This window comes from Lepus europaeus, chromosome 5 (genome assembly GCF_033115175.1).
Source record: "Lepus europaeus isolate LE1 chromosome 5, mLepTim1.pri, whole genome shotgun sequence".
NCBI lineage: Eukaryota > Metazoa > Chordata > Mammalia > Lagomorpha > Leporidae > Lepus > Lepus europaeus.
In genome coordinates, this window is record NC_084831.1 from 42,810,253 (window position 1) to 42,832,936 (window position 22,684).

At 41.6% G+C, this 22,684-nt stretch overlaps 1 protein-coding gene across 2 annotated transcripts in view; it reads right to left on the reverse strand.

The window, feature by feature from the left end:
- The window catches only part of EPS15 (epidermal growth factor receptor pathway substrate 15), a 172,563-nt gene that overhangs the window by 18,715 nt on the left and 131,164 nt on the right, over positions 1–22,684 (reverse strand). For both annotated transcript variants that reach the window (XM_062191306.1, XM_062191305.1), the window contains exons 19-21: positions 19,435–19,470; positions 17,443–17,579; positions 7,095–7,164 (exon numbers count right to left, since the gene is read on the reverse strand). In XM_062191306.1, coding sequence (XP_062047290.1) covers positions 7,095–7,164; positions 17,443–17,579; positions 19,435–19,470 — 243 coding nt within the window. The remainder of the gene's footprint in view (positions 1–7,094; positions 7,165–17,442; positions 17,580–19,434; positions 19,471–22,684) is intronic.

The window sequence follows — 22,684 nt, forward strand, 5'->3', positions numbered from 1 at the left end:
CCAGTGTTAAGCCACTGCTGGCACCCCATGATCCACTTTTTTTTTTAAAAGATTTATTTATTTTTTTGAAAGTCAGAGTTACAGAGAAAAAGAATGAGACACACACGCACACAGATCTTCCATCTGCTGCTTCACTCCCCAAATGGCTGCAATGGCTACGGCTGAGCCAGGCAAAAGCCAGGAGAAATGGCTCATTTGGGTCTCCCACTCGGGTGGTAGGGGTCCAAGCATTTGGGCCATCCTCCCCGGCTTCCCCAGACTGTCAGCAGGGAACGGGATTGGAAGTGGAGTGTCCAGGACTTGAACCAGCATGCATTTGAGATGATGGCATTGAAGAAGGCTCCCATTTGGGATGATGGTATTGCAGGTGGTGGCTTAACCAATTATACCGCAATGCTGGTGCCTATATGGGATGCTGGCACCACAGTGGTGGCTTTACTGGCTACACCACAATGCCATCCCCCATGCTCCACTTCTGATCTAGTTCCCTAGTAATGTAACTGCAAAGGCAGCAGTTGGGCTCCTGGCTTCCACCTGGCCATTGAAGCCATTTGGAGAGTGAATTAGTAAATGGAAGATCTCTCTCTGTCTCTGTCTCTCCCTCTCTCTAATTCTGCCTTTCAAAGACATAAAATAAAAATCTTTTTTAAAGATGTTAAAATCCCCAAATGTAAGGGTTGCCAAGCATGTAGAGAAATTGGAATGCTAGTGCACTGTTGGTAGTAATGTAAAATGTGGAAAATAGTATGGTAGTTTCTCAAAGAGTCAGAAATAGAATTACCATATGATCCAGTATTTTTTCTGGAATTCTACCCAAAAGTAATGAAAGCAAGGAATCAGATTATTTGTATACTCATGTTCATAACATCATTATTCATAAAAACATGGAAGCAACCCAAGTAAGTATATATTAACAGATGAAGATAAACAAAATGTGATATAGACATATGTTAATAATATTCAATTTTTAAAAGGCAGGAATCCTGACACATGCTACAACACAGATGTACCCTGAGGACATCTTGCTAAGTGAAATAAGTGAGTCATATAAGGACAAACACTTTTGACTACACCTACACAAAGTAACTGAAGTAGTCAGAATTATAGAGACAGAAAACCGAATGATGGTTGCTGGGGTTTGGTGAGAGGGAAGAGGAGAAATTATTGTTTAATGGGTACAGAATTTTAGTTCTGGAAAGGGATGATGGTGATAACTGCACAACAATGTGAATGTACTTAACGTCACCGAACTGTACATTTAAAAATGGTTAAATAGTAAACTCTGTTAATATATTCTACCACCATATTTTTAAAAATCACTTACCAGAACAAAGTAAAGAATATCCACCCTCCCTCCCCCCAAACCGAGTCTCATTTACTGAGTTTCCTTTATATGCTCTCTGAAGAGACATTCATTTATTCAATAATACTATATGCCCAGGCAAATTTTCAGGTTCTTGGACTGTAGCAGTGAAAATAAAGACCTTAGTTCCTTGTGGATCTTAAATTCTAGTAGGAAGAGGAGACAAACAAGAGAAAAACAAAGTAACTTAAATAGTTTACTGAAAAGTCCTAATGAAAGAAGAAACACCAGAAAGGTAACCTAAGGGTGCTTGGCTGGGTTACCTGTACATGACTGATAGGGCGGCCAGAATAAGCCTTGCAGAGAAACTAACATCTGAAGCCAAGTTTTGTTAGAAGTACTGGCGATCATCAAATGAAAACATGCAGAAGGGTCATCCCAGGAAGAGGAAGTAGCTAGTGAAAGGCCTAAAGAAACACCAGGACCAACAGCCAATCAATAGCAAGGCCAGTGTGGCTGGAACAGAGTGCAAAGGGGGAAACAAGATACTGTTAGAAAGGTATAGGCCACTGTAAGGCTATTACCAGCTATAATTTGAAGGTGAATCTGAAAGAACTCCTGATAGACTAGAGATGGAGTAAAGAGCCAAGGCTGATTCTAAGGTTTTAGGTCTGGGCAAATTAAAGATGAAGTTGCTATGACTAAAATAGGGAAGCTCTAAGAGAAAATATTTGGGAAGAAAGATTAGGTGTTTGATGTTAAGACAGCTAGCATCAAATTGCATGGGGAAAAACTGGAAGCATTTCCACTGAGCCCTGGAACCAGGCAAAGATGCCCACTTTCACCATCACTGTTCAATATAGTTCTGGAAATTTTAGTCAGAGCCATTAGACAAGAAAAAGATATCAAAGGGATACAAATGCGAAAGGAGGAAGTTCAATTATCCCTGTTTGCAGATGATATGAACCTACAGAAAGGGGAACCAAGAGATTCCACTGAGATTATTGGAACGCATAGAAAGTTTGGCAAAGTTGCAGGATATAAAATCAACACTCAAAAATCAGTAGCCTTTGTATACACAAACAATGCCGTGGCTGAGAAAGAACTTGTAAGGTCAGTACCATCCATAATAGCTACAAAAAAATTTAAATACCTTGGGATAAATTTAACCAAGGATGGGAAAGATCTCTACAAAGAAAATTATAAAACATTAAGGAGGTCGGCGCCGTGGCCCACTTGGCTAATCTTCTGCCTGTGGCGCCAACACCCAGGGTTCTTGTCCCGGTTGGGGCGCCGGATTCTGTCCTGGTTGCTCCTCTTCCAGTCCAGCTCTCTGCTGTGGCCCGGGAGGGCAGTGGAGGATGGCCCAAGTGCTTGGGTCCCTGCACCCGCATGGGAGACTGGGAAGAAGCACCCGGCTTCTGGCTTCAGATCAGCACAGCGCCGGCCGTGGTGGCCATTAGGGGAGTGAACCAATGGAAGGAAGACCTTTCTCTCTGTCTCTCTCTCACTATCTATAACTCTCTCTCTGTCTCTCTCTCTCACTGTCTAACTCTGCCTGTTAAAAAAAAAAAAAAAAGACACATTACCAGGCAGTTATAATCAAAACAGATTGGTACCACAAGAACAGACACATTGACCAATGGAACAGACTAGAAATCCTGGAAATTAATCCGCACATCTACAACCAACTAACATTTGACAAACGAGCTAAAATCACTCCCTGATGAAAGGACAGTCTCATCAACAAATGGTGCTGGGAAAACTATATCTCTGCATATAGAAATATGAAACAAGACCCCTACCTTAAACGCTATACAAAGAGCAACTCACAATGGATCACGGACCTAAATTAAGACCTGAAACCGGCCGGCGCCGTGGCTCAACAGGCTAATCCTCCGCCTTGCGGCGCCGGCACACCGGGTTCTAGTCCCGGTCGGGGCACCGATCCTGTCCCGGTTGCCCCTCTTCCAGGCCAGCTCTCTGCTGTGGCCAGGGAGTGCAGTGGAGGATGGCCCAAGTGTTTGGGCTCTGCACCCCATGGGAGACCAGGAGAAGCACCTGGCTCCCGCCATCGGAACAGCGCGGTGCGCCGGCCGCAGCGCGCTACCGCGGCGGCCATTAGAGGGTGAACCAACGGCAAAGGAAGACCTTTCTCTCTCTCTCTCTCTCTCACTGTCCACTCTGCCTGTCAAAAAAATTAAAAAAATTAAAAAAAAAAAAAAAAAAGAAAAAAAAAAAAAAAAAGACCTGAAACCATCAAATTACTAGAAAAAAAATAGGGAAACACTGCAAGACATCGGCATAGGCAAAGATTTCTTGGATAAGATCCCAGCAGCACAGGCAATACAGGCAAAAATAGACAACTGGGATTACATCACACTAAGAAGATTCTGCACAGCAAAGGAAACACTCAACAAAGAGGCAACTGACAGAATGGAAGAAAATATCTGCACACGATATATATGATAAAGGGTTAATCTCCATGATAGATAAGGAGCTCAAAAAATTCAACAACAACAAAACCAATAATCCAGTTAAGAAATTGGCTAAGGATATGAATAGGCATTTTTCAAAGAATTAAATACAGATAGCCAACAGACACATGGAAAGATGCTCAGGATCACTAGCCATCAGGGAAATGCACATAAAAACCACATTGAGATTTTACCTCACCCCAGTTAGAATGGCTATCATCCAAAAATTAAAATATAACAAATGCTGGTGAGGATATAGGAGGAAAGGTGCCCTAATACATCCTAATACACATACAATCATTATGGAAGACAGTATGGAGATTCCCCAGAAACCTGAAAATAGATCTATCATATGATCCAGCCATTCTTTCTGGAAATTCACCCAAAGGAAATGAAATCAGCATATGAAAGAGTTGTCTGTATCTCCATGTTTATAGTAGCTCAACCCATAATAGTTAAGACATGGAATCAACCCAGATATATATCAACTGACAACTGGATAAAGAAATTATGGTGTATATACACTGAAATACTACTCAGCTGTAAAAAAGAAAATGAAATCTCATCTTTTGCAACAAAATGGATGAAACTGGAGACCATTATGCTTAGTGAAGTAAGACAATCCCTAAAAGACAAATGTTTTCCCTGATTGTGGTAACTAAGATACAGAATATGACTGAAATTGACATTTTGAGGTTTGATTATTGTTTACAGCTGTTGTCTATACTCTTGTGGAACAGTGGTTTTTCTACTTACTGCTTGTTGAATTCTTTACTTAGTGGAGGATTAAACTTGTGATTATAAAGAAAATTCAAAGTATGTCAATGTGAAAATTAAAAGAAAAAATGGTATGTGCAAGGGAGGGAGGCAGGATAGGGTGGGAAGTATCATTATGCTCTTAAAACTGTATATTTAAAATATATGAAATTTTTTCCCTTTTTATCAATTAAAAAATTTTTTTGACAGGCAGAATTAGTGAGAGAGAGACAGAGAGAAAGGTCTTCCTTTTTCCTTTGGTTCACCCCCCAAATGGCCGCCATGGCCGTTGCACTGCACCGATCTGAAGCCAGGAGCCAGGTGCTTCCTCCTGGTCTCCCATGTGGGTACAGGGCCCAAGCACTTGGGCCATCCTCCACTGCACTCCTGGGCCACAGCAGAGAGCTGGACTGGAAGAGGAGCAACCGGGATAGAACCGGTGTCCCAACTGGGACTAGAACCTGGGATGCCCGTGCCGCAGGCAGAGGATTAGCCTGGTGAGCCACGGCGCCGGCCCAATTAAAAAAATTTTAAAAGACATATTATGTTAGATATATCTATCAGATATTCAAGTGGAGATGTCAAATAGCTAGTTGGATATGAGTCTGGGGTTCAGGGAAGAGATGTGGCTACAGACATAAATCAACAGATAGTATTTGAAGCCATAAAACCCATGTACATGCACAAAGAAGTACAGATAGAAAAGAAGTCCAGGGACTAATACCTGGGATAACCTAACGTAAGATGTTGGGGGAAAAGAAGAAGAATCAGCAGAACAGATTAAGAAAGAATGACTTGAAGAGGCAGGTGAAAAACTAGAGACTTCATTTGAATGTGGATTCTGTCCCGGTTGTCCCTCTTCCAGGCCAGCTCTCTGCTATGGCCCAGGAGTGCAGTGGAGGATGGCCCAAGTGCTTGGGCCCTGCACCCGCATGGGAGACCAGGAGAAGCACCTGGCTCCTGGCTTCAGATCAGTGCGGTGTGCCGGCCGCAATGCGCCGGCTGCGGTGGCCATTGGAGGGTGAACCAATGGCAAAGGAGGACCTTTCTCTCTGTCTCTCTCTCTCACTGTCCACTCTGCCTGTCAAAAAATAAATAAATAAAATAAAATAAAAAGAACACCATCAAAGGCATTAGCAACCTTTTATAGTAAGGCCACAATTTACCACTTTACCCTAAACCTAATTTTTCTCTATCTATAAAGTAGCCTTTATCAAAATGTTTGTTTGATTTTCCTTGAACACACCCTATATCCAGCCTCCATGCTTGTCATGTTGCTCTCTCTTTTTCCTATCTGCTTGGGAAAATCAGAGCCTATTTATTGAAGGCATACCACAGACGCCATGTCCTACATTGAAATCATCACCGTTTACCCTTAATGTGATCTCCTTTTCTTTTACCAAAATTTTATTTATGAAGAGGCTGAGAGAGAGAGAAAGAGAGAGAGAGAGTGAGTGAGTGTGTGCGTGTGTGTGAGTTAGCTCCCATTTACTGATTCATTCCCCAAATGCCTGCAATGGTCAAGGGCTGAAGCTGGGAGCCAGGAACTCAATCCACGTCTCCCATGGTCTGAATGAACAGAAAGCTGGAATCAGGAGCTGGATTTAAACCCAGGAATACCTATGTAGGCCATCTTAACTGCTTAACTGGCTACTTAACTGCTAGGCCAAATACCTGTTTCTTACTAGTCTTTTTCTATGCTTATAATCCTTAATTTGTCACAATCAGCAAATGTGCATACTGAACAACTCATTTTAAAGTCACTTGGAAAATTAAAAGATCTTATTTTTTAGAATGATACTGAAGTACTTCATATATGAGTTTTCCTCTTATTTTCTACTCTCCCACACAGTAACTAGAATGCTTATCTGTTCTGTTTTTAAAGGAATAGTGAGAAAGGAGCAGTTACTTAGTCGAAAAAACATTTAGACTCCATGTGACCTAGGTTTGAATCTTGGTTTAGCCTGGTTTAAATTGAGTGAAATGCATAATCTTGAACAAGTTACTTCTGGTCCTCAGTTCCTTTATGTTTAAAATGGTAATATTACTTAAAAGGTTATTAAAAGAATAAATGAAAAATTAAGATACCATATATAAAGTATGAAGATTGTATGGTAGAATAACATTTTGTTTTTCCCTGTACTAGTAACAGAATCTATTTGTATTTGTAAAGCAATTTTCATTATCTACTGGAAGACACTAATCTTTTAATTTAGGCCAAGATTCCTAGGAGTCAATGCTGACTTTGATGCTGCCGGGCAATACGACCTTTTACAAAGCAAAAAGCTTTTATTGGTTTTACTGATATTAGGTAGAGTACATATTGTAGTAAGATCTTTAACATGAATAATAAACAAGATAATGAAGGGGAAGAAAAAAAGAAAGTGATACGCAAATGCTTGTCACTATTATTATTGGTAGATAACAATTGGATATAATTAAGTAATATTTTTAAAGCTATAATTTATAGAGCAAATATGTCTGAAGACACAAAACAAGAATCTTAATTAGAAGGAAAATGTTAAACATTTAATGAAACCGACAAAGGAGTTCCTTACCTGAATCACTTGCTGCAACCACAACTGTTCCACCAGGAGCAAAAGGATCATTATGTTTCAGTGTTTCTACCTAAACAGATCACAAAAATCCATCACTCAGAGAAGCAGCGTTTCTGTCTTTTTTTAATTTTAATTTTTTAAAATTTATTTGACAGAGTTACAGACAGTGAGAGAGACAGAGAGAAAGATCTTCCTTTTCCGTTGGTTCACCCCTCAAATGGCCGCTATGGCCAGAACTGCATCGATCTGAAGCCAGGAGCCAGGTGCTTCCTCCTGGTCTCCCATGGGGTGCAGGGCCCAAGCACTTGGGCCATCCTCCACTGCCTTCCCGGGCCACAGCAGAGAGCTGGCCTGGAAGAGGGGCAACCGGGACTAGTACCCAGTGCCCATATGGGATGCTGGCGAAGCAGGCAGAAGATTAACCAAGAGAGCCATGGCACCGGCCCCATTTTTTTGTTTTTATTTTCTTTTTTGAAAAACATTTATTTATTAATTTGGAAGGCAAAGTTACAGAGAGAGAGGGAGAGCCAGAGAGACCTTCTATCCGCTGCTTCACTCTTTACTCCCCAGATGGCTACAAAGGCCAGGGCTGGGCCAGGCTGAGGCCAGGAGCTTTAACTGGGTCTCACATCTGGGTGGTAGGGGCCCACCCCTTGGAGCCCTTCTACTGCTTTTCCAGGCACATTAGCAAGGAGCTGGATCAGAAGTACAGCAGCCAGGACATGAACTGGCACCCATATGGGATACCAGTGTCACAGGTGGCAGCTTAATCTGCTACACCACAATACCAGTCCAGAGAAGCAACATTTCATAGCTGATACTTCTTTGCCACTGCAAAGAAAATATTCCTTAAAATCTCTAAGGGCTGGCGCTGCGGTTCAATAGGCTAATCCTATTGACCAGGAGAACCCCATGGCTTCTGCCTTTGGATCAGCCTGGTGCATATGAAGGCTTCTGAGGTGTTGACAGTTCACTGGGAGATGACCACACAGGTGTTCACCTGATACTTGTTAATCTATTCATATTTTTCATGAACTTTTCTGAAGAAATGTTATATTTGACAATTGAAAAAGGCCGAAAATAATATATATCATTTCTGTTAGGATTACAAGTCACTAGGGAAACATTTGTCCCAAATGTTAATATTTCTTAGACTTTTTTTTTTTTTTTTGACAGGCAGAGTGGACAGTGAGAGAGACAGACAGAAAGGTCTTTCTTTGCCATTGGTTCACCCTCCAATGGCCACTGTGGACTGCGCGCTGTGGCACCCTTCCAATTACAATCCCAGCCCTCCTCCAAAGAGGTAACTGCCATCCTGCCTTTGGTAGTATTCTTTTTCCTTCATAATTTTGCTACTCATATATAAATACTATTTTATTTTAAAATAATTTAGACTTATGGAGAGTCCCCACACATACTTTACTCAGGATCTTCTAATATTAGTATCTCATATCATGACAGATTATTAAAACTAAGGGATGAGGGGGCCGGCATTGTGGTGCAGCGGGTAAAGCTACCAACTGCAATGCCAGCATCCCTTATGAGCATCGGTTCATGTCCTGGTTGCTTAACTTCCAATTCAGCTTCCTGCTAATGCACCTGGGGAAAGCAGTGGAAGATGGCCCTACTGCTTGGGCCCCTGCCAGCCAGATGCAAGACTTAGAAGCTCTTCGCTCCTGGCTTCAGTCTGGCCCAACCCCAGCCATTGCAGACATTTGGGGACTAAACCAGAGGGTGGAAATCTCCCTCTCTCTTTGTAACCCTGCTTTTCAAAAAAATAAATCAACTTTTAAAAAAAGAAAAAACAACTAAGGAATGAGGGGCTGGTGAGTGGTGCAGCAGATTAAACTGCTGCTTGCAATGCCAACACCCTTTTATCAAAGTGTTGTTTTAAGTCCCAGCTGCTCCACTTCCAATCCGGTTCCCCGCTGAAGTACCTGGGAAGGCAGCAGAAGATGGCCCAAGGATTTGGGTCCCTGCCACCCATGTGAGAGAACAAAATGAAATTCCAGTTCCTATCTTTGGCCTGGCCCAGTTCCAATACCATTCAGGGAATGAACCTGTCTCTGTCTCTGCTTTTCTGTCTCTATTTCAAATAAGTAAAATTTAAATAAATAAATAAAAAAAAAATCCTAGGGGCTGGCGCTGTGCCGTAGTGGGTAAGGCCACTGCCTGCAGTGCCAGAATCCTATATGGAAACCGGTTCGAGTCCTGGCTGCTCCACTTCCAATCCAGCTCTTTGCTATGGCCCAGGAAAGCAGTGGACGATGGCCCAAGTCCTTGGGCCCCTGCACCCATGTGGGAGACCCGGAAGAAGCTCTTGGGGCCGGCGCCGTGGCTTAACAGGCTAATCCTCCGCCTTGCAGCGCCGGCACACCGGGTTCTAGTCCCGGTTGGGGCACCAGATTCTATCCCGGTTGCCCCTCTTCCAGACCAGCTCTCTGCTGTGGCCCGGGAAGGCAGTGGAGGATGGCCCAAGTGCTTGGGCCCTGCACCCGCATGGGAGACCAGGAGAAGCACCTGGCTCCTGGCTTCGGATCAGCAAGATGCGCCGGCCGCAGCAGCCATTGGAGGGTGAACCAACGGCAAAAAGGAAGATCTTCCTCTCTGTCTCTCTCTTTCTCACTATCCACTCTGCCTCTCAAAAAAAAAAAAAAAAAAAAAAAACAAAAAAAAACTAAGGAATGAACACTAGTACAAAACTGTAAACTACCAACTTCATTTGAATTGCGCCAGTCTTTTTGTTACTATCCTTTTTATTTTAAATGAATTCATCACTGTTTTCTAATCTCTTCACAACCAGTTTCATTTTTAAAAATATATAATCTTAGTGGGTGCTGTGGCTCAATAGGCTAATCCTCCGCCTGCGGAGCCGGCACACCGGGTTCTAGTCCCGGTCTGGGCGCCGGATTCTGTCCCAGTTGCTCCTCTTCCAGGCCAGCTCTTTGCTGTGGTCCGGGAGTGCAGTGGAGGATGGCCCAAGTCCTCGGGCCCTGCACCCGCATGGGAGACCAGGAGAAGCACCTGGCTCCTGGCTTCGGATCGGCGCAGTACACTGGCCGTAGCCGCCATTGGAGGGTGAACCAACGGAAAAGGAAGACCTTTCTCTCTGTCTCTCTCTTTCTCACTGTCCACTCTGCCTGTCCAAAAAAAAAAAAAAATATATATATATATATATATATGTATAATCTATTTATTTATTTGAGAGGCAGAGAGACACACAGAAAGTTCTCATCTGCAGGTTCACTCCCCAAATGCCTGCAACAGCCCCTGACTGGGGGCAAAATCAAGAACTAGGAACTCAATACAGGTCTCTCCTGTGAGTGGCAGGAATGCAATCACTTAAGTCACCACCACTGCCTCCCAGGGTCTGCACTAGCAGGAAGGAACCAGAGCTGGTACTTGGACTCTGATGTGCACATCTTAGCTTTTAAGCCAAACAGCCATCCAGGATGTTCTTTTTCTATTCCAGGACATGATGTCACATTTAAGATGCACACTGTTCTAACTTTTAAATATCTTAGTACTTACTATCAGCATTTCCACTTTCTGTTGTTTAAAAAATAACTGAATCGTAGAATTTTTTTTTTTTTTTTGACAGGCAGAGTTAGACAGAGAGAGAGAGAGAGAGACAGAGAGAAAGGTCTTCCTTTCCGTTGGTTCACCCCCTAAATGGCCGCTGCGGCCGGTGCGCTGCGCCGATCCAAAGCCAGGAGCCAGGTGCTTCTCCTGGTCTCCCATGCGGGTGCAGGGCCCAAGGACTTGGGCCATCCTCTACTGCCTTCCTGAGCCACAGCAGAGAGCTGGACTGGAAGAGGAGCAACCAGGACAAAATCCGGCGCCCCAACCGGGACTAGAACCTGGGGTACTGGCGCCGCAGGTGGAGGATTAGCCTAGTGAGCCGTGGCGCCAGCTGAATTGTAGAATTTTGAGACACACACACAGACAGAACTCTCTGCTTAAGAGATCCTGTTGCATTCAATAACAGGCAATGTTGAAGTCTGGGATCAATGGTAAGATCAAGTGGCTACTATAGGTAAGGACTTTACCTGAAACCAGAGATTTCTGCTATTGAACTGTCTTCCTATTTTATAGTTTGGCTTTTAAAAATTTAGTTATTTTATTTGAAAGGGATAGAGACAGAGAGAGATCGTCCATCTTCTGGTTCACTCTTGGAATGCCCACAATATCTGGGCCAAAGCTGGTAGCTTAGAAATTAATCTAGGTCTACCACATGGGTGGCGCCCTTGAGCCATCATCACTTGCTACAACCTAGCATATGCATTAGCAGGAAGCTGGAATTAGAAGCAGGGTTAGAATTCAAACCCAGGCACTCTGGTATAGGATGCAGGATATAAGGTATAGGATGCTTATAGGATATAAGCAACATCTTAACCACTGTGCCAAACACCCACCCCGAAACATTAGTTTGCAATTACAGTCAAACAAATTGCGTATTTAGGAAGATAAGTTAAAATTTCTCTTCCTGACACCAGGTTCTTTTGAAGGGACATGTTAAAAGCCTTGGAAAATAGTTAAGTAAAAAGAGTGTGGAAAGAGTTCATAAACCCAACTCTAACTCATGGTTATAAATATTGTCTCTATTATAGACTCTATTTCCAATCATCAAGAAGTTGGATATTGTAATTGAAATGTCAAAGGATTGGGGCTGACACTGTGGCAGAGCAGGTTAAACTACCTCCTGTAACGCTGGCATCCTGCACTGGTTTGAGTCCCAGTTGCTCTACTTCTGATCTAGCTCCCTGCTAATGTGCCTGGGAAGGCAGTAGAAGATGGCACAAGTGCTTGGGCCCCTGCTGCCCACATGAAAGACTAGGATGAAGCTTCTGGCTTTTGCCTGGCACAGCCCCATCCAATGCAGCCATTTGGGAGTAAACCAATGGATGGACGTTCACGTGTGAGCTCTCTCTCGCATACTTGCTCTCTCTCTCTCTTTCCCTCCCTGCCTCCCTCCCTCCAACTCTGCCTTTCAAGTAAGCCTTTAAAAATCTTTTTTAAAAAAACTACACCCATTGGAGAAGAAAGACAAATTTTCAAGTAGTAGGAAAAGACTGCTGGAGAGAGATATGGAGGCATAACTGCTAACTTAATCTAAGTCTCATTTACTTAAAAATGAAGATAACAACATGAGCCTCTTAGGATTATTATGAAACTGCAAAGTACTGCATAGGCAGAGTTTAGCACTACTCCTGGCACACAGAAGATACTAGATAAAACTGTAGCTGTTATCATACTGTGAATTTGTTTTTTGTTTTGTTTTCAATGGAAAAATTACAAGTTGCAAGCAAGAGCAACATTCATTTTGAAAACTGGGGAAAAGAGACCCGCATTGTGGCACAGTGGATTAGGCTGCCACTTGTGATGCTGGTATTCCCTACTGGATTGCCAGTTTGAGTCACAGCTAATCTACTTACTGAGAATGCAGAGGAAGATAGCCCAAGTTCTTGGGTCCCTGCCACCCTCATGGGAGAAACATATGGAGTTCTAGGCTCCTGGGTTTGGCTTGGCTCAGTCCTGGCCCTTGTGGCCATTTAGGGAGTGAAGCAGCAGATGGGAGACTTCTCATTGTCTCTCCCTCTGTCACTCTGACTTTCCAGTAAGTAAATAAATTTAAAAAAGAACTAGGAAGAAAAAAGAGTAAGAAGGAGGAATGGCAGAAAAATCTCACCAGGTGTGGTCATTTGGTATAGTGGTTGAGATGCCTTTTGGGATGTCAGCATTTCATATGAAAGTGTTTAGATTTGGTCCTACTCTACTCCTGATTCCAGCTTCCTGCTGGTGTGCAACTTGGGAGGCAGAAGGTGATGACTCAAATGGCTGGGTCTCTCCTATACCTGTGTGAGACCCAGATAGTTTTTGCTCCTGGTTTTGGCCTGGCCTATTACTGGCTGTAGCAGGCATATTGGTGTGTGTGGGTAGGGCAGTGAATGGGATATCTGTCTGTCAGGTAACTAAATTACATAAAAGAAAAATATCTTACCTAGGGAAGAACAGAAGTATATGTTATTTTTAAATTAGTGAGAACTTATTTGACTTATTCTTAAAATGAAAAGAATGGGAAATGAAAGGCTAGGCTAAGAAGGTGAGAAGAAAAAAATGCAGGTTGTATCCAACTTTAGAAAAATTTTGCAAATGTGCACACATTGCAAACTAAGTGGTAGGAAAACAGAGTATCCTGTAGCCTGTGGAAACCACAAATATTCACTTACAGAGGTATTTGTCCAGTTTTACATCAATGGAAAATAACAGCTGATGGCCAAGTAGCTCTTTACTGAATACAGTAAGGAAGTAATTTGAGAATACTAAAGCAGAATCAATTATTCTTATAAGGAAGTATTCTTAAATATTTTAAAAACTGTTTAATTTATTTGAGAGTCAGAAACAGAGAGAGTTTGGTGGTTCACCTTATAAAAGCTTGTAACATCCAGGGCTGGGTTAGGATGGAAATAAGAGGTCAGGAACTCAATCCAGGTCCCAACCTACTTGAGCCATTACCTGCTGCCTCCCTTGGGACACATTAGTAAGAAGCTAGATAGGGCTAGCGCTGTGGTACAGTGGGTTATAGCCCCAATCTGCTGGGCCAGCATCCCCTGCGGGCGCCAGTTCGAGTCCCAGCTGCTCCACTTCTGATCCAGCTCTCTACTAAGGCCTGGGAAAGCAGTAGAGGATAGCCCAAGTCTTTGGGCCCTGCACCAGCGTGGGAGACCTGGAGGAAGCTCCTGGCTCCTAACTTCATATCAGCTCAGCTCTGGCCTTTGCAGTCATTTGGGGAGTGAACCAGCAGATGGAAGACCTTTCTCTCTCTGTAACTCTGTCTTTCAAATAAATAAAATAAATCTTAAAAAAAAGAAGAAGAAGAAGCTGGATCAAAAATGGAGCCTGGGTTCAAACCCAGGCACTCAGGGGCCAGGGCTGTGGTGCAGCAGGTTAACACCCTGGCCTGAAGTGCTGGCATCCCATATGGAAGCCGGTTCTAGTCCTGGCTGCTCCTCTTCCGATCCAGCTCTCTGCTGTGGCCTGGGAAAGCAGTGAAGGATGGCCCAAGTCCTTGGGCCCCTGCACCTGCGTGGGAGACCTGGAAGAAGCTCTTGGCTCTTGGCTTCAGATCGGCGCAGCTCCTGCCGTTGCCGCCATCTGGGAAGTGAACCAATGGACGGAAGACCCCTCTCTCTCTCTCTCTGCCTCTCCTCTCTTGTGTAACTCTGACTTTCAAATAAATAAATAAATCTTTTTTTTAAAAAAAAAAAAAAAACCAACCCAGGCACTCTGATATGGGATGCAGATGTTCTAAGTGGCATCTCGACCACTATTTTAAATGCCCACTCTAAGGCAAGTATTCTTAATGTAAGAATATTAGAATATAAAAATTCCTTTCTTCAAATGCCTGTCAATCACCTTTTCCTTTCTGAGTCCAGTTATTTTCAGACCTGAAACTGTTGTCTAAAAATAACCAAAAGACTCCAAATAAAACCAAGATAAAAAAAAATCTCTCTCAAGCCATTTGTAATTACTGAAATTGCATGATGGATATATGGGATTTATTAAAACATTTAATTATGTTATTTTTTAGTATTTTTAAATACCCAAAATAAGTGTTTTGTTTGTCTGTTTAAGCTTCCAGATGGCAAAGCATTAGTTGTATGATCCTGGACATGTTAAGTTTTCCAAGTTCCAGTGACAATGTTCTTTTTTTTTTTTTTTTTTAAATATTTATTTATTTATTTGAAAGGCAGAATTACAGAGAGGTAGAGAGAGAGAGAAAGAGAGAGAGGTATTCCATCCACTGGTTCATTCTCCAGATGGCAGCAACAGCTGGAGCTGTGCTGATCCAAAGCCAGGAGCCTGGAGCTTTTTCCAGGCCTCCCATGCAAGTGCAGGGGCCCAAGGACTTGGGTCATCTTCTACTGCTTTCCCTGGCCATAGCAGAGAGCTGGATCAGAAGTGGAGCAGATGGGACTTGAACTGGTGCCCATATGGGATGCTGGCAGTGCAGGTGGCAGCTTTACCTGCTACACCACAACACTGGCCCCAACTAATTAATTTTTGAAAAGAACACTGTTGGGGCCGGTGCTATGGTGTAGCAGGTAAAGCCGCCACCTGAAGTGCCAACATCCCATATGGGCACCAGTTCAAGTCTCAATGCTCCACTTCCAATCCAGCTCTCTGCTAATGACCTGGGAAAAGCATCGGAAGATGGCCCAAGTGTTTGGGCCCCTTCAACCATGTGGGAGACCTGGATGAAACTCCCGGCTCCTGACTTCTGCCTGGCCCAGTCCTGGCTGTTGCAGCTATCTGGGGGAGTGAACCAGTGGTTGGAAGATCTCTCTCTGTCTCTCCCTCTATTTCTGTAACTCTGACTTTCAAATAAAAACAAATAAATATTTTTAAAAAAATAAATATTAGTTAATTAACTTGAGAGGTGCCAAGACAGAGAAGCAGAAACAAAGAGCACCTATTTGCTACTTCACTCTGCAAATTCTTGTAATGGTCTGTTCTAAGTCAGGGAACCAGAAAGACTATCCAGGTCTGTCATGTCGGTAACAGAAACCCAATTACTTGAACCATCATTGTGGCTACCCAGGGTCTGCATTAGCAGGAAGTTGAATCAGGAGTCAAAACTGAAGACTGAACCTAGGTACTTCAATATGGGACATAGGTATTTAACCACTAGGTTAAATGTCTGCGGCCCTTCTACCCCCTCCTCTCCATCCCTATTTATTTATATATATGTATATATACACACACACAAAATATTTAATTCATTCATTTATTTATTTATTTATTTTTTGACAGGCAGAGTGGATAGTGAGAGAGAGAGGCAAAGAGAAAGATCTTCCTTTTTTGCCGTTGGTTCACCCTCCAATGGCCGCTGCGGCTGGCACATTGTGCTGACTGAAGCCAGGAGTCAGGTGCTTCTCCTGGTCTCCCATGCGGGTGCAGGGCCCAAGCACTTGGGCCATGCTCCACTGCCTTCCCGGGCCATAGCAGAGAGCTGGCCTGGAAGAGGGGCCACCGGGATAGAATCCGGTGCCCCAACCGGGACTAGAACCCGGTGTGCCGGTGCCACAAGGCAGAGGATTAGCCTGTTAAGCCACAGCGCTGGCCTAATTCACTTATTTATTTTAAAGGCAGAGTGACAGGGAGAAAGAGAGATCTTCCACCCACTGGTTCACTTCCAAATGCTTGCAACAGTCAGGCCTGGGTTAGGCTAAAGCCAGGATCCAGGAACTCCATCTGGGTTTTTCCACATGAGTGGCAAGGACCCAAGTCATTATTCACTGTCTTTCTGTGCACACTAGCAGGATGCTGGATTGGAGGTGGAGGAACCAGGACTCAAGATCGCACTCTGATAAGGAATGCACACATCTCATGCAGCAGCTCAACCTGTTATACTACAACGCTCGCTCTTCTAGTGTCATTATTTTTAAAATAAGGACACCAAGACCTTCTCCGCAAGGTTGTTGTGAAGATAAGAAAAAACATGAATGTAAAACATATAAAAGCACTGAATATACATAGTACACAGTTATTAAACAGTGTCTGTTGTTGTAGGTATCTACATTCTGAAGAGAGCCTGAGATTTGGTGGGAATTTGCACTATTTTTTTTTTACAAGATTAACATTCCGAAAGAGAGTATAAAATAACAGAAAAGATTTTATTTTTCTAGAAGATCAATATTGTTTCATTCATTCATTCATTCATTCATTCAAAAGGCAAAGCAACGGGGGTGGGGGGCACGGAGATCTTGCATCTGTCGATTTCACTTCCCAAATGGCTACAAAAGCAGGGGCTGTGTCAAGCCAAAACCAGGATAGGAACTCCATCCATGTCTCCCATGTGATCGGAAGGGACCCAGGCACTTGATCCATCATCTGCTGCTTTCCAGGTACATTAGCAGAGTGCTGGATCAGAAGCACAGTAGCAGTCAGGACTTGAACTGGCACTCTAATATGGGATGGGAGCAGTCCCAAGAAGGGGCTTAACCTGCTGCACCATAATGCCAGCCCCCAATATTACTTTTAAAGTAATGTTAGTCACTTCAGTAAAACACCAAACATTTCTGAAAAGCTTTACTTAAGACTAGCTTAAAGTTTTCTAATTATTTATGTTTAATATCCTCAATGGGTCCCTTGAAGAATGCACTTGATTTTTCTACAAAGTAATTATTATAGTCAATTCCAAAGGGGGTGATCAAACTATGAAACACCAGTCCGAAGCAAAAACTAGAAGGCCTAGTAGAAATAATCTAAATGATGATTCTTTCATCATTATATAGCTTAAGCAACTCACTTAGGACATTTATTACACATTTAATGCCACACTTACCGATGTATTACTGCTGTTGCTGGCTGCACTGAAAGGGTCAGTACTTGAAGAGGCAAAAGGATCAGTAGAAGATTGCTTGAAGAAGCAGTCAGATGCAAATGGATCAGAACCTCTGAAGGGATCACCACCAAATGGATCTAAGAAAACAAAGTACAATATATGAGACCAAAAAACTCCCATTGTACTAAATCTCCTGTCACCTAACGGCATGATCATTGCCTTAATTAAATAACATTCTTGGAGCTGGCATTGTGGCATCACAGCCACTGCTTGTGATGCTGGTATCCCAACCACAGGGCTGGCCTGAATCCTGGGCTGCTTTGTTTCTGATCCAGCTCCCTGCTAATGTGCCTGGAAAGGTAATGGAAGATGGCCCAAGTGCTTAGATCCCTGCCACCTATGTGGGAGACCCAGATGGAACTCCAGGCTCCTGGCTTCGACTTGGCCCAGCTCCAGCCATTGTAGCCATTTGGGAAGTGAACCAGAGAATGGAATACCTCTTTCTCTCTGTGTCTCCCTCCCTCTCTGTCACTCTGCCTTTCAAACAAAAAATAAAATAATAACTCTTTTAAATAAAAAGGTCTGGCAAAGCAAAAACATTTTTAAAAAATAAATAAAAGGTATTCTGAACTTCTGCAGAATTTAAGTTAGGCATTTTTAATTTCAGATTACTTTGTGATTTTGATAGAAGAGACAGCCTTTCATCTAATATACTTATTTTTAAAAATGGTATATCAATTTTAAATGACTGGTTTTTTTTTTCTTTCTTTTTTTGAAAGGCAGAAAGAGACAGACAATCAGAGACCTTTCATCTACTGGTTCAATCTTCAAATGACTGCAATACCTGAGGCTGGGCCAGGCTGCAGCCAGGAGCCTGGAACTCAGTCTGTGCCTCTTATGTGGTTGCCAAGGACCCAAGTACTTGAGCCTCATCTGCTACCTCCCAGGGTATCAGGGTAGAACCCAAACCTACACATTCCTATATGAGATGAGGAGATCCCAAGCACTGTCTCAACCACTACGCCACATACCTTACCCTGGGATCTAATTTTAAGTATCCTTATTCTATGCTATTGAAAACTGAAGAAAATAATAAAAGCTTCTAAATGTATTACTTTCTCTGAGCTCAATGTTAACACCCAATTATTTGAAACATGTTTGGGAAGCTAAACTAAATGATAAACAAGATGTGCTTCATCTTAATAAAAATAATCCCAGAAACAGAATTATCTTAAAAAGCTTGATGTGGGGCCAGGATTGCAGTGCAGTGGGTTAAGCCACTGCTTGGTAAGGCAGGCATCTCCTCTAAGAGTGCTGATTCAAGTCTAGGTTGCTGTACTTCCAATCCAGCTTCCTGCTAGTTCGCCTGCGAAAGCAACAGAAGATGGCCTGAGTACATGGGCCCCTGGCACCTATGGATGGCAGTTCCTGGCTCCTGACCTGATCTAGACCTGGTTGTTGTAGCCATCTGGGGTATGAACTAGTTGATGCAAGATGGATGGATCTCTCTCTCTCTCTCTCTTTCTTTTGTTCTGCCTTTCAAATAAGTAAATATATTTTTTAAAAAGCTTAACATTTAGTAATTCTTCAAGATGCTTCCTTTTCTCTCATTTACATGAATAAAATTACATGAAAACAAATATTATGTTCTAAACCTTGTAGTAATGTAGATCATTATGATCATCTAATCATTAGCTAGTAAGAAGAAATTAAATGTTACTAAAAGCAATATTAATAATATTACTTTTTTAAAAAGGTAAAGTTAAGGTTTACTAAGCAAATTCACAAGAATCTACCACTCTCTTTCTGAATATGACAGGCACAAACTAAAGTTCCTACTGGGGCTTTAGATCAATTTCAAAACTACATGCAAAAAGGAAGTCCATTTTCTCTAACTACCCAGCTTGTGATCTACCAGTCTTAAATACAACGTAAGTTTGTATTAAGCAGAACTGAATTTTAACCCAAGGTGGAACTCAATAACATACTAACCAATTTTTCCAAAAGGATCATCCTTGAAAGGATCACCTATGATAAAATAAATAGGTAAAAATCAAAATAACAGTATTTACTGTTGTCACACCATTACTTGAAGGGTAACTTTACTACAACAGAAAAGCAATATTTCTTAAAGTAGTTTGCTTCAATAACCCCATCTCAAAGTAGAAAAAGTTACTGGAGATATTGAAAATAATAAAAAATATAGAACTCAACACACCTCATAAAAGAGAAAATCTGAAATAGAATCAACCATGCTTACCTTGTTCACAAGTGAAAATTACAGATGGAGGGGAAGACAGATACCTAAAACATTTTAGTAACAAAATCTCTATTTTTCACAAGAGTGCTTGGTGAATAGTACCATAATCACTTCAGACACAAAGACTCTGAGCTCTACTGAAGCAAAAAAATTTTTTATAGAATTGAAGAGTCCAGAAGTAAACTCATATTTATGGTCACTTGATTTTTGACAGAACTAAGAACACACAATTGGGGAAAGGATAGTCCTTTTTTAAAAAGAAAAAAAAAAAATGTTAAACTTATTCAAATAGCAGAGACGGAGACAAAGAGATCTTCTACCCACTGGTTCACTACCCAATGCTTGTAACAGCCAGGGCTGGGCCAGTCTGAAGCCAGAAGCCTGGAAATCAATCTGGCACTCCTATGTAGGCAGCAGGGATCCAAGTACTTGGGCCATCATTGTTGCCTTCCTGAATACACACTGGACAGAAGCTGGAATTAGAAGTGGAGGGGAAACTTGAACTGAGGCACTCTGATATGGGATGCAGGAAATCTCAAGTAGCATCTTAACTACTGCACCAAACACCTACCCCAGGGCAGTCTTTTTTAACACTACATGCAAAAGAAAGAAGTTGGACGCTGCCCCCTGCAACACACACACACACACACACACCCCATATAGAAAGATGAAGTAAAAACAGAACAAAGATCTAAATACAACAATAAAACTATGGCATTCTTATAAGAAAACACAGGAGTAAATCTCATAACTTTGGATTAGGTGATGGTTACTTAGATGCGATGAAAAGCACAACTGATAAAAGAAAAACATAAATTGAACTTCACCAAAATGAGAAACTTTGTATTGGACATACCAACAACAACACAAAAGACAACACAGAACACCAAGAAAATACCTGCAAATCATGTATTTGACAAGGAATCATAATCAGAAAATGTAAAGAGCATTGAAAAAAATCAACAAAAACACAATCCAACTTAAAAATGGACAAAATGGGGAGACATTGTGGCACAGAGGTTAAGCCACTGCTTGAGACGCCAGCATCCCATATTGGAGCGCTGGTTCAAGTCCTGGTTGCTCTGCTTCCAATCTACCTTCCTGCTACTGTGCTGGGAAAGTAAAAGATGATATACACTGCTAGTGAGAATGTAAAATAGTAAAATGTTTGGGTCCCTGCCACCCATGTAGGAGACCTGGATTGAGCTCCTGGCTTCGGTCTGGCCAACCTCAGCTGTTGTTGCCATTTGGGGAGTGGGTGGAAGATTCTCTCTATTGCTCAGCCTTTCAAATAAATGATTGGGCAGAATAAATTGAATACACATTCTCCAAAGAAGATATACAAATGGCCAATAAGCACACAGAAAGGTGCTCAACATTAGTAACAGGGAAAATACACATAAAACACAATGAGTTGTCACTTTATAAAACCCACTTGGGATGCCTATAATCAAAAGGATAAATAGTAACAAATATTGGTGAAGACACTGAAAAATCACAACCCATATACACTGCTGGTAAGACTGTAAAATAGTTCAGGCTCTTTGGAAAACAGTCTGACCATTCCTCAGCCAACTAAACATAGAATCACCAATTAAACAGTTACCTACTACATGACCTGATATATAACCAGAAGAAATGAAAACATAAATCCACACAAAAACTTGTACATCAATGTTTTTAAGTAGCCTTATTCATAAATGGAAATAACTCAAATGTCTATTGACCAATGAATAAAGAAAATGTGACCAATGGAATATTATTCATCAACAAAAAGTAACAAAATACTGAAATACATGATGGTACTTCAAAAGACCTATGGGAAATGGAAAAAAAGATAAGTTTATTTGAGTGCAAAAAATTTTTGAGGGGGTGAGCATCTGGAATAGCAGTTAAAATGCTGTTTGGAACACCTGTCACTTTTTCATCCTCTATATTTTGGCCTTTCAAATTAAAAAAAATTTTTTTTTTAATCTACACAGTTTGCTCATAATACACATTTTTCATGAACTTTCTGAAGACTTCTTGTATACATGAATTTCAAAATTTTCTACACGAAGATAAAATCCTATTTCCCACAAACATTTTGAAGTACCCTTGTGCTACAATGCAAGTGAACTTTGAAAATATTATTATATTAAGAAGGCAGACATAAAAAATGTATTATGTAATTCTATACATAGACACAGAAAGCAAATTAGTGGTTGCCTACGGTAGGACATGGGAAGTGAGTGCTACTGGGTATGGAGCTTCGTTTTGGGGTGATGAGAAGTGTTCCAAAATTAGAATGTGTTAATAATCATAAAATTGTGAATATACTGAAACCAGTAAATGGTATACTTCAAATGCACAATGAATCTTTTAATATTTTGTATGCTTTTTAAACACAAATACAAACTTCTAACATTTGGGCTCTAACATTTGGGCTCATTTCCGTTGCAATACTAAGCAAGTTATTTTGCCACTGTAAAACAGACTAAACTGATTTATCAATCTCACAAGCTAATTTTGGAGGTAAAAGGTAAAGGAACATTGCTTTAATATAGTTTACATTGACATCAGACATGTGACTTTATCAAAGTTAGTTTTCTCCAATAAGATATAAAAGCCATAAGGGAAGGGATCAGACTTTTAACTCTTTCATAGTTTCTACTGTTTTAAAAGCACAGTACTGGCATTTTAAAATGATTACTGGTTGACTTAAGAGCATTAAATCTCCACTATTGGTCTCTAACTTTTTTTTCCTTTGGTTCCTACTCTGAAGAAGAAACATACTCTTAACTAAGAACTCCTAAGCAAAAATAATCAACAACTTAGTCCCAGGATTTAGTTGCCTGTAGAGGATAAACACTAATAAAACTAAGCACATAAACCCTTACTCTCACCTCCACTTCTGTTGTTAACAAGGATGCTCTCAAAACCGAAGCCCTAGTTCTTATACAGTTTATATGCTAAAGGGTCTGTTTTGTAAACCTGTATAGA